The 13,916-nt window shown below is 44.8% G+C and overlaps 1 protein-coding gene across 3 annotated transcripts in view; it reads left to right on the top strand.

Annotated features, from left to right (window-relative positions):
* The window catches only part of LOC308328721 (leucine zipper putative tumor suppressor 2 homolog), a 76,547-nt gene extending 68,476 nt beyond the window's left edge, over positions 1-8,071 (top strand). For 2 of the 3 annotated variants that reach the window (XM_080782820.1, XM_080782819.1), the window contains 6 exons: positions 1,513-1,820; positions 2,267-2,840; positions 3,110-3,256; positions 3,970-4,539; positions 4,935-5,084; positions 6,403-8,071. In XM_080782820.1, the coding sequence (XP_080638946.1) occupies positions 1,513-1,820; positions 2,267-2,840; positions 3,110-3,256; positions 3,970-4,539; positions 4,935-5,084; positions 6,403-6,588 (1,935 nt within the window). In that variant the 3' untranslated portion in view covers positions 6,589-8,071. The remainder of the gene's footprint in view (positions 1-1,512; positions 1,821-2,266; positions 2,841-3,109; positions 3,257-3,969; positions 4,540-4,934; positions 5,085-6,402) is intronic. The other variant, XM_080782821.1, reaches the window with a different exon arrangement.
* Positions 8,072-13,916: the final 5,845 nt, after the last annotated feature.

Raw genomic sequence — 13,916 nt, 5'->3', positions numbered from 1 at the left:
TGGTCGTTACCACGGGGGGCGACCAGGCCTTTAGATCGTCCTGGTCATTACCACGGGGGGTAATAGAAACTGCAGGCTTTCTAGTCCTGAAAAGTTGCAATGCGAAAATGGAAGCCATCGCTCTCACGATAATGAAAATCTAAACATTTTTGTAAAAACAATCTTGTTTAAAAATAAATCTGCCTAATGATGATGACGGTTTCTAAACTGCCCACAGCCCTCCTATGAGATACAGACTGAGTAGAAAATAACCGTGCCATTTTATCATGATTATTAGTGAGGATATGAAGATAGGTTGAAAAGTGGTGGAGTGGTCCTTTAAGGCTCGCAAAATCAGCATAAAAACGAATAGAATGTGTCAATACCAGTGTTGTTTTTGGCAGTAAATCTTGATTTTAGTTTTAGTCACAGTCTCTTGAATAGTTTTAATTTAGTCACATTTTAGTCACCTGGAATGTTTTAGTGTTAGTCTAGTTTTAGTCGACTAAATGTCATAAGATTTTAGTCGACTAAATCTACAGTTGATTTAGTCAAACAAAATGTATTTGGGCGAGCCTTGATGCCGTGTTGCGACACATTGTGAGTTTGTAGATCGGCTATTTTCAGCATGCAACTAATTGTAAAAATGACTTATACTGGATCTCTTGTCCACTAGTCCCTTCCTAACATTTTAGTCTAGTTTTTATTTGTTGACGAAATTGTCAGTATATTTAGTCTTAGTTTTAGTCAGCATAGCTTAGTTTTCATTTCGTTTCCATTTCGTTTTCGTCATTGGAAAAAGGTAGTCGACAAACAGTTTTCGTCTTATTTTTTGTCAACTAAATCAACACTGGTCAATACGCACATCGGGTGAAACTGGAGATGTGAGTATCTCACCCACTTAAATAGACACCCACACCCACAGGTCACGTTAGAAATCAGTGGGAGGAACAACAAGTGTTCAACATTTGCATATCACAAGAGTTGAAACAACACAAATGGCCATCATGATTAATAGAAAGAATAATTTAAATAATCAGGTAACTTCATCTTTGGCAACAAATAAGAGTTATAATTTAATGGTGGTTACAGTTATGGAATTATAGAAAGTGGTTGAGAGGAAAGTCCTCGTTCAGTCCTTTAGGAGACATTCCGAAAATCGCAGAAAACAGTATCACATTTTAAATCACTTCTGAAAACCCACCTTTTCGATCTGTGGTCATTTCATATCTCTGTTTCTTTTGTATAACAAACTATGCTATAAAAACTGGTCAAACTGTGAAATAGTATTAGAAAGAGGCAAAAAGTACCATTCCAAGTGTCCAATTTCAAATACTGTATATTCATCCACTGCTGTAAAGCTGTGTAACCGTGTTTTGAAAAGCTCTTCACAAAGAAATGAATCATCTTCTATTCATTTTGGAACATGGAGAAGGTGTTGATCAAATAAATCAATATTTATATCCTATTTATTTCAGAACATGGAGAAAGTGTTGATCAAAGAAATCAATATTTATGTCCTATTTATTTCAGAACATGGAGAAGGTGTTGATCCGGCCCACGGCATTCAAACCGGTGATTCCTAAAAACCGCCACTCGGTGCAGTACCTGTCGCCACGGCCAGGGGGCGGCGGTGGCGGTGGCCTGTCGGAGAGCCAGGGCAGCCTGAACCTCCTGCTGCCCGTCGGGGGCTCCGGCATCGTGCCCGTTAGCTGCGCTAATGGGAACACCGCGGTCGGCAGCAGCGCCGACGGGAAGCGTAACTCATACAGCGGCGGACGCAACGCTCGGAGCAGCCAGTCCTGCTCCATGTCTGACTCTGGACGCAACTCCCTCTCAAGGTCATTACGGTTTAGGACTCTTACAATCCTTTTCATATTTCTATTTAGGAGTTTTCAATTTCAGTTTCATTTTTGTTAGTTTTACGCTTGGCTTAGCTTGTTTAGTTTTTAGGTCATTTCGAGGAAGCAATCTCATTGGTTGAAACGGCTTCTAGCCGTTCCTTAAACCTGCGCAAAGGATCACCTACTCAAAACAAAGATTTCAGCTGTATTTTTCTCCTGGAGCGCAGCAGACTCGGTGGCTATAGGCTAGCTAGTTTCTTGGGACATTTGTGGTCGTAGTGACTACAACTGTCAATAACTTAGTTTTAAGGGTAACTGTTGTATAATTGCAATATTAGCGAGTTCCGAAAGGTATCGCGGAAGTTCATTAATGATGATAAAGAACACCCTCTCGTGTAATATTGCTTAAATGTTTGTCCCTTTCTTTCTCTCTCTCTCTCCAGCCTGCCGACTCACAGCAGCACCGGCTACAGCCTGGCCCCCAGCGAGGGCTCCAGCTCCGGGGGGTCTGCGTCCGGGGTGGTGGGAGGAGGAGGAGGGGGTCCCATCATGGACCCCATTATTATGCCGGGCCTGGGTGTGGGTCGGACCACCTCAGGAGGAGGAGGAGGGATCCACCACGGTCACACCAACTCAGACAGCGGGCGGTCCTCGTCCAGCAAGAGCACGGGCTCGGGTTCGCTGAGCGGCGGGCGCTGCGGGGGCGTCGGCATCAGCGGCGGCGGAGGGGGCGGGCAGCCCCTGTCGGACAGCGGCTCGTGCGGGCACTCGCCGCTGCCGCTGGACGGCTACGAGGGCGTGGTCCGAGAGCTGGAGGACAAGCTGAGGGAGAGAGACCTGGAGCTGCAGACGCTCCGGGACAACCTGGACGAGAACGAGGCCGCTATCTGCCAGGTGTACGAGGAGAAGCAGCGGCGCTGTGAGGGCGAGATGGAGGAGCTGAGGCAGAGCTGTGCTACCAAGATGAAGCAGGCGTCTCAGAAGAACCAGAGAGCACAGCAGGTCCTGCAGCTCCAGGTAATACTCCTTGTGTTCTGTTGTTGCGCTCACACGGGCAGATGCAAAAATCACAGCATAATTTTGTCCTGTTGTGAAAATCTGTTTTTCTCACATGGTCATTGACACCGCCAAGCGTGCGTCTGTAGTGACTTGTGTCATAGAGCGCTGAAGTCCTGACGTCACTCGCTCATCCCCTTGATGGTTCACGGAAAGTCATTTGTCTATGGAGAATAACATGGGCTCATATTGTGTGTGTGTGTGTGTGTGTGTGTGTGTGCGTCTCTCAGGTCTTTCAGCTCCAGCAGGAGAAGAAGAAGCTTCAGGAGGACTTCTCGGCACTGCTCCAGGACAGGGAGACGTTGGAGAGGAGGTGCGCCAACATCCAGCGGGAACACACCCAGCTGGGACCACGTCTGGAGGAGACCAAGTGGGAGGTGGGTCACAGGTCAAAGGTCATATAGGCTCTGTGAGACCAGCGTATGGTCCCTCTAAGTGACAGCTTGAGTAGACTGGAAGGTTGAGCACAAAGGAAGGACCATGAGATGTATGGAATCCAGACCAAAATGCTCTTATATAGCCTAAGAAATCGTGATTTTTCTGTAGAAATACCGGTATACCGTATATATGCATGTATCTAAGGATATCAGGGCTGTCCTGTTGTCCGGGACAAGTAATACATCTTGTGCATTACATTTTTACTTGTCCATTGGACAAGTAACTTTTGTTTTCACTTTTTCTGTGACGCTCCCAACAGCCAACAACATTGTCATTATTGTCTGGCTTTCCTAATAATCGCCTTTCCAATATTGGTAATAGACATAGAATGTCTGCGATCTTACATATTAACATTTCATGTATTCCAAATACACAGCCATAGATCGGTCCTATCCACACACGGTTAGCAGACTGTGGCTGTGTATTTGGAATACGTATCATGATCACAGACATTCTAGGGCTATTATATTGTAAAATGAGAATATTCATCTTATGTATTCACACCAATACATTGCTTGATTTTAAATGATTTAAAATGTATTTGTATTTGCTCCTGCTCCTGCTCCAGACAAGTGACTTTTGTTTCCGGTGTGGAAGTTAACGGGAAATGTACTATCTCTCTCTCTCTCTCTCTCTCCCCCCCACTCCCCAGGTGTGTCAGAAGTCAGGGGAGATCTCCCTGCTCAAGCAGCAGTTGAAGGAGCTCCAGTCGGAGCTGAGCCAGAAGGCGGGGGAGATCGTGATCCTGAAGGCCCAGCTCCGGGAGGTCCACTCTGAGCTGCAGTCCAGCCAGGCCCGCACGCAGGAGGCCGGCACGGCCGTGCGGACCCGCGCCCTGGAGCTGGAGGTCTGCGAGAACGAGCTCCAGAGGCGCAAGAGCGAGGCCGAGCTGCTCCGGGAGAAGATGGGCCGCTTGGAGGAGGAGTCGGCGCGCCTCCGCGACGCCCTGTCTGCCGCCCACGCCGCACAGACGCCGCAGACGTCGTCCGGGAACCAGTGTTCGGCAGCGAAGGGCCAGTGTGCGAGCCTGTCCCTTCAGCAGGGTAGATGCGTGGCGGGCAGGGCCCCTGGGGGACCCTGCTCCGGCCCCCCGGGGGGCCCCTGCCCCGGCCCCCCGGCGTACCGCGACGGAGAGGAGGGTCGTCTGGCCTGGGGAGGGGAGAGCGACGAGGTCAAAGCACAGCGGCAGAATGCAGAAAACCTGCTGGGCCTCAAGCAACAGGTAGAGCTTCCTTCTGCTGTGTCCTGTTGAGTAGAACGATGCGTTAACCTGTTGGGACTCAGGCTACAGGTAGAGCTTCCTTCTGCTGTGTCCTCAGATAGTGGGTCGGACTCGGGACCCATTTTTATGGGTCACACCTCCAGTAAAAATCCCATTTTCTTTTCCTACATTAAAAATGTCTTTTGTTTAAATAAAAACTATTAAAATAATTGTATACATTTTAAAACAAACAAAACAAATCCAAAACAATCTAAAAGAAAGAAAATCTGTGAATAAAAACAAAAGTTAATGAAGAAGTGGTGAAAATAGTCTACACATCTACAAACTCGCAACGTGGTGCGACGCGATGTCCCGAGCCAAACGTCTAATCTCTTGTTTGGGTCTGGACCTGAAAGGTTGAGGAACCTCTGGTTCATCAGACCTCCTCCTTCTCCTCTCAGGTGGAACGGCTGAAGGCGGAGCTCATGTACGAGAGGAGGAGCAGCGAGGAGCAGCTGTCAGGGTTCGAGGAGGAGAGGAGGGTGTGGCAGGAGGAGAAGGACAAGGTAAGGCTGCCCACACTGCTCCAGTACAGTTAAGAACACACTGTCCGTTTCATTGTTACTTTTGGCTGTTAAACATTTAGATGCATTTTATCACAGCATTCTGGCTAGAGGCCATATACCAGTCATATTGTAGTGGTTTTGCCAAGGGAGAAACACACAGTTGTTTAACACTCCGCCAAGGACGGAGATTAATCACAGGACGGAACATTAATGATATCATAACCGAGCGCACCGCTCCACAGGCTTGGTGCGTCGATTGAGCATTCGATGTCATTTCCGGTTGGGACGTCATCCAAAGTGGTCCCCCTCCATTTTAGTGGATGAGAGGAAAAATCTTCAAACGTGAATAACTCTTGATCTAAATCAATCCGTCCAATTCTAACCAAAGATATGTTTTTGACGGCCCATCGTGGTCCCGTCACTTGTCGCTTTAGAAGTAATCATACTATCCCGTTGTTGTCGATCCCCTCGGGGGTGTTTCTGCTACATCTAGCTACTTCAAGCTACTTCCAAAATGGCACGGAGCAACCTTGAAAAAGGCCCTGAAGAAACAAATCGCTGGGCGTCCTGATTTAATGGTTACAAATACCCCCGAGCGTAGGTGTTAACAACTAGAATTATTATTAAAAAATAATGTACGGGCGCTAGCCCCTCCTATATTCAGCTATTAGTGTCGATATCCGTCCTACACAAATTAAATTAAGTTCCAATGAATGGAGAATTGTACGTCAGTGTCTGAGCAAAATGGCTTAGTGTCAATCTTTGTCCTAACTTCACACAGGTGTGATTTTTTTTAAAGCAGATGTACAAGCTGTGTGTGAGACTTCAATGTATTGACGCCCTCTCTCTCTCTCTCTCTCTCTCTCTCGTAATTCCATTTGCCTTGAAGCACCTTCAGTGATAAGTTAATTATGCCGAGCTGTTGGACTCATTACGGCGCAGGTCTTTTGTGTCTGCAAGCTGTCAGGTCTTGCTCTGCAGTTTAATTATGTTTGCAGTGCAGTGTTGTTGTTTTTTTATGTAGATATTGTCTTCTGTCTCTTAGTGGTGGCTAATCTAGTTTGTCCCTTTAATGAATCAATTAGGCAAGATGAGGAAGGGGGGAATTTCTATTTTAAACCATTAAAACCGGAACAGCATCTGCGCCATTCTTTATTTTAGCTATAGACAGACACACACACAGACAGACGGTGGCGGCGACAGCGATTTTAACTCAGATCATTGCTTCCGAGGCTCCCTCCCCAAAAGACATCTTTTTCAGAATTGGCCTCAGCAGGTCTAAATGGGGTTTTATAACTCTACGGCTCTGCTCTATAAGGTGATCCGCTACCAGAAGCAGCTGCAGCAGAACTACATCCACATGTACCGACGGAACCGCGACCTGGAGCGCGTCATGCGGGAGCTGAGCCTGGAGCTGGAGAACCACCGGCAGACGGACGCCTACGACATGCACGGCGGCAGCACCGACATCTGCTTTGAGGAGATCACCGCCACGGAGATCTGAACGCACGCACACACATGCACGCGCACACACACACACACACACACACACACACAGACATACAGCACCGACATCCACGTTGAGGAGATCACCGCCACAGAGATATGAACACAGACGCTTACATGTGCACGCTCTCTCTCTCACACACACACACACACACACACACGCATGCACGCATGTGTGTGGATACATTGACCAGTATTTACAAGGGATTCTGCTGTTCCGCAGTTAGACCATGAAGCCAAAAGATGGAACTCCCGTGGCAAGTACTGTATTCTTTTCGGGATGTTTCTCGCGTTCCACTGTGAGACGTGCGGTAAGAAATACTGCACAGTATATCCGGATGCCACGGTGTGACCACCCTCCTGAGTCCTATATAATACCAGCACAAAGACTCACTCCACGGGATATTAATTCACCACCAGACTCAAGAACAAACTGAAGCATGGTTGTTTTTTTCCTGTCGGAACACATTCAAATCAGGGTATATTCCAAGCATCAACACGTTCAAGCAAAAAAATAATAATAAATAAATAAAACATTCCGCTTACAGTGACCTGGTCAAGTCAACGATAGTCTCGCGTAGCCAGACAACTATTCCACAATCTCCGAATGCTATATAGAGTCTGGAACTACACCTTTGCTAAATCCGAGTAATCTGTTTGTCATTTCCGTTCACAAAAATATATTAAAAAAATACCTTATTTTTTATTTCCATTTCATCTAGCTATACTGTATACAGTATGCTTAGATGATTTCTATTTATATTAGGATACATTTAAGACGAAACGGAGGTGGGTAGAATCGAGGCTTCACTTCTGCTTTATATTTTATTCACGATCAGAGCTAACGTTGCTCCAGACTGTATGACGGAAGCATTTGATAATTGCGAGGAGCAGCAGTCTGGCCACGCGAGACTAAAGGCCTATTCATAGTCTGGATTTTTAGTGGTGAGGTGACCACCACTCCGGTGGTGAGGTGACCACCGGAGCTGAAATAACGTTGAGCAGTGGTGAGTAAAAACAGAGAGAAGGGCTGGGGTGGTTGTTTGCTCTTCACCGCGGCTCGTGATGTCATGTTGTAGTTCGGTGGTCACCTCACCACCGAAAATCCAGACTATGAATGAGCCTTAAGTCAACTACCACACGTAGCACAGGCAAGAGGAAAGCCTGGTCGATGTGCCTCGTCTTACGACTGACAGGAGCATGAAACAAGCCGAACACCTGACCACCAGAACACCTGACCACCAGAACACCTGACCACCAGAACACCTGACCACCAGAACACCTGACCATCAGAACACCTGACCACCAGAACAGCTGACCACCAGAACAGCTGACCACCAGCACATGACGGCAGGCTGACCGCTACCGCTGGCCCCGCCATGACCTCATCACCCCTCGCTTGTGTTTTCATCGGTAGGATCGGTGTCCGCCACTGCACTAACGACTAACTCCCGGCACCTGTAAAAGGGAAGAAGGGGGGGGGGGGGGAAAGACGACGCCAAATATCTGACATTTCCCCGTTAATTCACGTTGTGTCGGAGGGATCGGCGGTGCATCACATCATGTTCATGCTTCAGAGAACGACACACGTTGCACGTCCCCCTCCCTTTTATCCAAACACTGGTTTTAATACTACATTTTGGAAGCCATTTTCCTCAGCAGTGAGTAGTATAGTGATATGAAACGGAATGTATCGTGACTATTGTCACGACAGAGACATGCAGTATAGTGTTAGTGGTCTGGTCATAACCGGCCATGAAAGAGTCTGTAGTAGTAGTTACTAGTACACCCACCTTGTAATGCTTTGCAAAACCTGCAAAAAACCCTGTGTTTCCCTATATAACATGAACCTGCATACAGCCCTCTGTTTCTCTGTTAACATTAACCTGCATAGAGCCCTCTGTTTCTCTGTTAACATTAACCTGCATACAGCCCTCTGTTAAGTCAGCCTGTACAGCTTCTTTGTGAAGAGTCATCGAACCTTCCAGTATACCTGGGTCTGTCATTGATTCTCAGTTTGCTCGCATTTTGGCGTGCTGTTCTGTCACTGGCCGAGACGTCCAATCGTAATACTTTATTGCGACCGCAGATTACTATGAAAACTTGCAAAAACCTGTCCGTCGCTCCATCACGACACCATATATGGCCGTCAGTCCATCACACCTCGTGACACGCTCCATATATGGCAGTCACAACAACACATTCTCACATGACGACTGCCACCCTGTCCGTATATGCAAATCAGACAGCCCTGCCCTGTCGCCTCATTCAGGCGACAGGGCGGGGCTGTCTGATGGGGCTTCTAGCCCGCTTCTGATGGCTTTTTACCTTGCCTTCTTCTCAACGTTTATAACTTCACTTTTAACGTTTTTAATGACAACATGGCCTTGTTCTCGATCACGTCCGTTTTCCGTCGTTCACGTGACATAAACTTCAGCATTCCGTTGGTTCAGTCGCGCGACAACACAAGACGACACTGCACATTGATAAATGTGACAGCGACGGCAAGGCGTCCTGACCGTATGAGTGATGAGTTGTGTTTGAATGAGAATGTGTGGTCCACGCTATTCCACTGGCAGGTACAGAATCTCTCAACGCTGAGAGGCTCTGTTTAAAAACAGTTAAGCTGTAGCACAAAGAAGCAGATACAACAGGGCGAGGGCTCTCTATGTAACCCTGTCTCTCTGTCTCTCTCCTTCACCTTATACAACTTTTATACTTCAATAGGCTATAATAAGGCACCGTGGTTCTTCCACCGCTCAGAGACAACATTGTGAGGAGAACTTTGGTTTACATGTCACGTCACTTTAGTGATTTAATTCGGTCGGTGTCGTTTTTGAACCGTAGAGGCATGTTTGTTATCCCTTTACACTCCCCGCCCCGTTTCCCCCTCTTATATTCCTGCTTAGCACATGTTGTTCACTCCGTGAACTGAACTCGGCTCCAAGCCAAAAAAGATGGTCTTCCTCTTCTTCCTGGTCTTCCCTTGGCTGTCATAGGCTGATGAGCAGGTGACAGACGGTATGGTGGCTGTCATTGGCTGATGAGCAGGTGACAGACGGTATGGTGGCTGTTATTGGCTGATGAGCAGGTGACAGACGGTATGGTGGCTGTCATAGGCTGATGAGCAGGTGACAGACGGTATTTATGGTGGCATGAAGACTGCATGACCTTGTTGTGTCTCATCTACAGGCTGCCAGTTACAAGAAAAAGTCCGGAATTTGAGTAAAAGTGCAAAAGTATTGGTATCAAAATGTACTAAAAGTAGAAAAGTGCAGAATGTCCCATTTCAGAAGTTCAAACTGTATACAAAATATTTGCAAAGTGGCCGCTCTACAAACTCGCAATGTGTCGCATCACGACACATTGTGAGCTTGTAGATCTGCTAGTAAAAATATATATTTTTTAATCTACAAAGTAACTAGTAACTAAAGTTTTCAAATAAGTCTAGTGGCGTGAAATTACAATTATTTGCCTCTGAGATGTAGTGGAGTAGAACTGAAAAAGTGGAAATACTCCACTAAAATAAAAAATAACAGAATACCTACAATTTGTACTTAAGTACAGTACTTGAGTAAATGTACTTACCGGTAGTTATTTTCCACGACTGAGTACTGGCAGCCCAAATCACATTTTTTTATCTGATTGTTTTTTTATCAAGTCTGACCAAAAAAAAGACAATGAAAAGATGTGACTGTGAATCAGATTTGAACCGCATTCCTACGAGGTGGTTTGAAATGCGATTCGGATCTGAGACTGCGTCTCTCAGTCTGAACTAGTCTGGACGCGGCCCTCAGGACCCTGTCAGAAAAGTAACCGATCTACAAGCTCACGGCGCGCCGTGATGCCACACATTGATCTTGTAGATCGGCTAGGCCGGACGAGGCAGTAGAAGCATGTGGATGCTGGCAGTGTTGATTCCGTCGACTTCAAATAATATGACGAAAAATGTTTGTCGACTACCTTTTTTCACTGACAAAAGCTAAATAAAAACTAAGCAATTATGACTAAAACTATGACTAAACATACTGACAATTTCGTCAACAAATAAAAACTAGACTAAAATGTTGAAATGTTAAAATGGAGAAGAGATCCTTTTATAATTGGTTTGCGATCGGTGTGTTGTGCTCTGATGTGTTGTGCTCTGAAAATCTGCGCGCAACCAAGTGTAAAAGCAGGCATTAAGACGCCAAGGCCCGCCGAAATACATTTTTGTCAACCAATTCAACTGTAGACTTAGAAAACATTTCAGACGACTAAAGTGTGACTAAAACAAAAAATATCCTGTCATAATCAACACTGGATGCGGGGGGCCTGGGGCACTGTTGACTGTTATCTAAAGGCTTATTCATACTTCATACTTTTAGGTGATAAGGCGACCACTGAAAAGGTGCTAGGTAAAAACAGAAAGATGTGTTTAGGGCCTTGCAAATGGGGAGCGATAAAACACACCTATAGTTCATTTTCAATAAGACCTGCGTTCCCGTGCATTTGTTGCTCGTTACGTGCACACGCCCGCGACTCACCAGACCTGGATTCTGTTTAGCTTTCTCCTGGAGGAGACCTGTGTTGATCCAGGCAACAACGCCTGCGTTCCTTGCTTCACGTTTGTAAGGCCCCTTTGGGTGAGCGGTGAGTCTCTTATCACCGCGGCTCTGCAGATGTCATGTTGTAGTTTTCGGTGGACACCTAAATCTGGAGAATGAATAGGCCTTTTCACTATGTACTGTTACATCATCACTGAGCATGGCAGGTCAGCATACGTGGGTTGAGATTATTCTCTTTTGTTTTACAGAGCAGAGTCTATATTAAAAAAAAAGATACGTAAATGGAAATCTATATAATGAAAATGATGATGCATATTATTTTTTATAAATATATATATATATATAGCACCTGAAGATATTTTGTCGTAGTACCGGTATCTACGTGCGTTTAATATGCAAAGTTTAAAGAACTTCTAAGTATATGTTCTATCTCATACGAACATTTTAAGTGACCGATCTGTTTCAAATGGAAGGGCCGACCGGGCCGCGTAAAACCAACTGTACACACTGTACATTAACGCTGTAATGCATGTGTGTATATGAATGCTGTGATGCAGGCAGTGCGGTGTACATGTACGTTAACGATACATTAATGAATGATACAGTACAGTTAACAGCATGCGTACAATGTACAACACAAATCATCGAACTTTGGTAGCTGATAAACCTTTCGAGAAATGTTGGTTTGAAAGAAAAATGGTCCTCTCTCCATTTTGAACGGTCAGTCCTTAATTTGATGGTCAATATATTATTATTACATCATATCACCCCCATATCATTCTCGCTGTTTTGTTTTGGAGCTCATCGTCGACAGATAATCGGTGCATGAAAAGTGTCTGATAGTTTGGAGACTGGAGCTATTGCAAGCCATAGGCGTTGTTCTATTATCCATACTAGCCATAACGTCCGTTGAATATCTTTGAAGAAATGTATTTTAATGAGCTTTATATCAAATCTGAAAGCTTAAATGCAGATTTTGTAGTTTTTTTTAATTATTATTATTATTTTACTCGGGTTAACACGGTTCACTGTGGTTTGAGCAGTATTATTAAAAGCATGCACTGTGTGTATTTCATCAAGTTAATTTAATTTAGTTGTCCATAAACAGCTGAGCCCTTCTTGGCAATACTGTGTTGTATGACGAGGACTATAGTGGAAATGGAAGATTTCAAAGCAACACCTTGTGATCTCTCTTTCTGAAGATAAAACAAAAACAACGTTTAAAAAACCTTTATAAAATGTGCCCAAACGGGGATGAAAGGTTTAATGTGGTCCGAGTCATGGAAGATGTCATTCGCTGGTAGGCGGCAGTAGTAGTCAGGGCAAGTTAGCCGAATGTTGGACCAGTCTGGAAAATAAATACTTTCTTCAATGGCTTCATAAAGGTGTCTACTATCACCTCTCAATGAGGGGAAACTTTGTGCTGCTTTAAGTAGCATGTGACGGGTCAAACTTAGGTTTTTCATGATTCTGAATTAGTTCAGCACGAAAAACCACTCATTAGGCAAAAAAACCCAACAGCCATTTATTTGTGAAGAACACTATTGGTAAGCCTTTATTTTCCAGATTGGTCCAAAATTGGGAACTTAACCAAACATAACAATAACCTACCTAGAGTGTTATTTTGATACACCTCCACAGCACAGCCCCACAATGTATACGACCCCCTGGGTGTTGTGGGTCAAACTGTGCCCCCGCCCTCACCACAGGCACTGTGCGCACTTCTCTTCATAATCCCCTAACAATCTGTTTCATTGTAAATATCCTAAAGCACTAAATAGTGTAACAGAGTGACATTGTCTTTTATTTGGACAAAATATCTATTTCAGATGTAGCCACTGTGATTAGACCAAAGCAACGTAACGTGTTGTTTTTTTCTTCTTCTTTTCTACTGGTGTTGCTTCACCCATCCTTTGTGTGCGTTATGTTCATGTTCCATTATGCATATTCATTAATCCATAGGGTATGTAGTCCATGTATATTTTTGTGTACATTTCTTGTACAAATGACTGTGTTTTTAAAATAAAGAACAAATTGTCAGATATACAACGGTTCTTTTCATGGAATCCTTGTTCTGAAACGTGAGACTGGTCGTCGCGGTATCTTCGATGAGCGTGGTTAATTATTTCACACATGTCTATGGAGTGCAAAGCACTGAATATTTAATTGCCTATAACTAACTTTAATGAGGATACAGTCACACACAGGCCGTGTCCTTTGGCATGTACAGATTCTAAAGCATGCTAAATTCTAAATCAGTAATGTAGCTTTCACACTTTCAAGAATAAAATAAAAAAAACTGTCCAAAAATAGCAACAAGTTTGCAGCGAACAAGGCATAATTCGACTGCAGTTACATTCAGTCAAATCTGATTCATTCTCAAATCTGATCTTTTGGCCCGACCGTTCACACTGTCGTTTCCAAGTGACCAGATCTGATCTGCGTGTTCAGACTGGCAGCCGAATCAAGCCTGAATCCAGATCTGTGCCACATGCAGATTGGAATCTGATTTGTTTAAATAAGTCTAAACGCAGACAGGTCACATACAAGTCACATGGAATCTGATTTAGATCAGGCTGTTATGGTAAAACAGTTATTTTTCGGGATTCAAATAAAACAAAAGTAGCATATCTACAAGTTCTAAATATGTCGCTATGCTATGGAGGGCTAAAACTGCCACGTTTCGAGTTTGTGTATCTGCTACTTAATTCTGATACTTTGGTGTGAGGCTAGTTATCACTAGGGTGTGTGTGTGTATGTGTGTGTGTGTGGGGGGGGG

Source organism: Protomyctophum bolini, assembly GCF_963924005.1.
Source record: "Protomyctophum bolini genome assembly, chromosome: 14".
Classification (NCBI taxonomy): domain Eukaryota; kingdom Metazoa; phylum Chordata; class Actinopteri; order Myctophiformes; family Myctophidae; genus Protomyctophum; species Protomyctophum bolini.
Note: the sequence above shows the minus strand (reverse complement) of the source record. Positions and strands in the feature narration are given on the sequence as shown.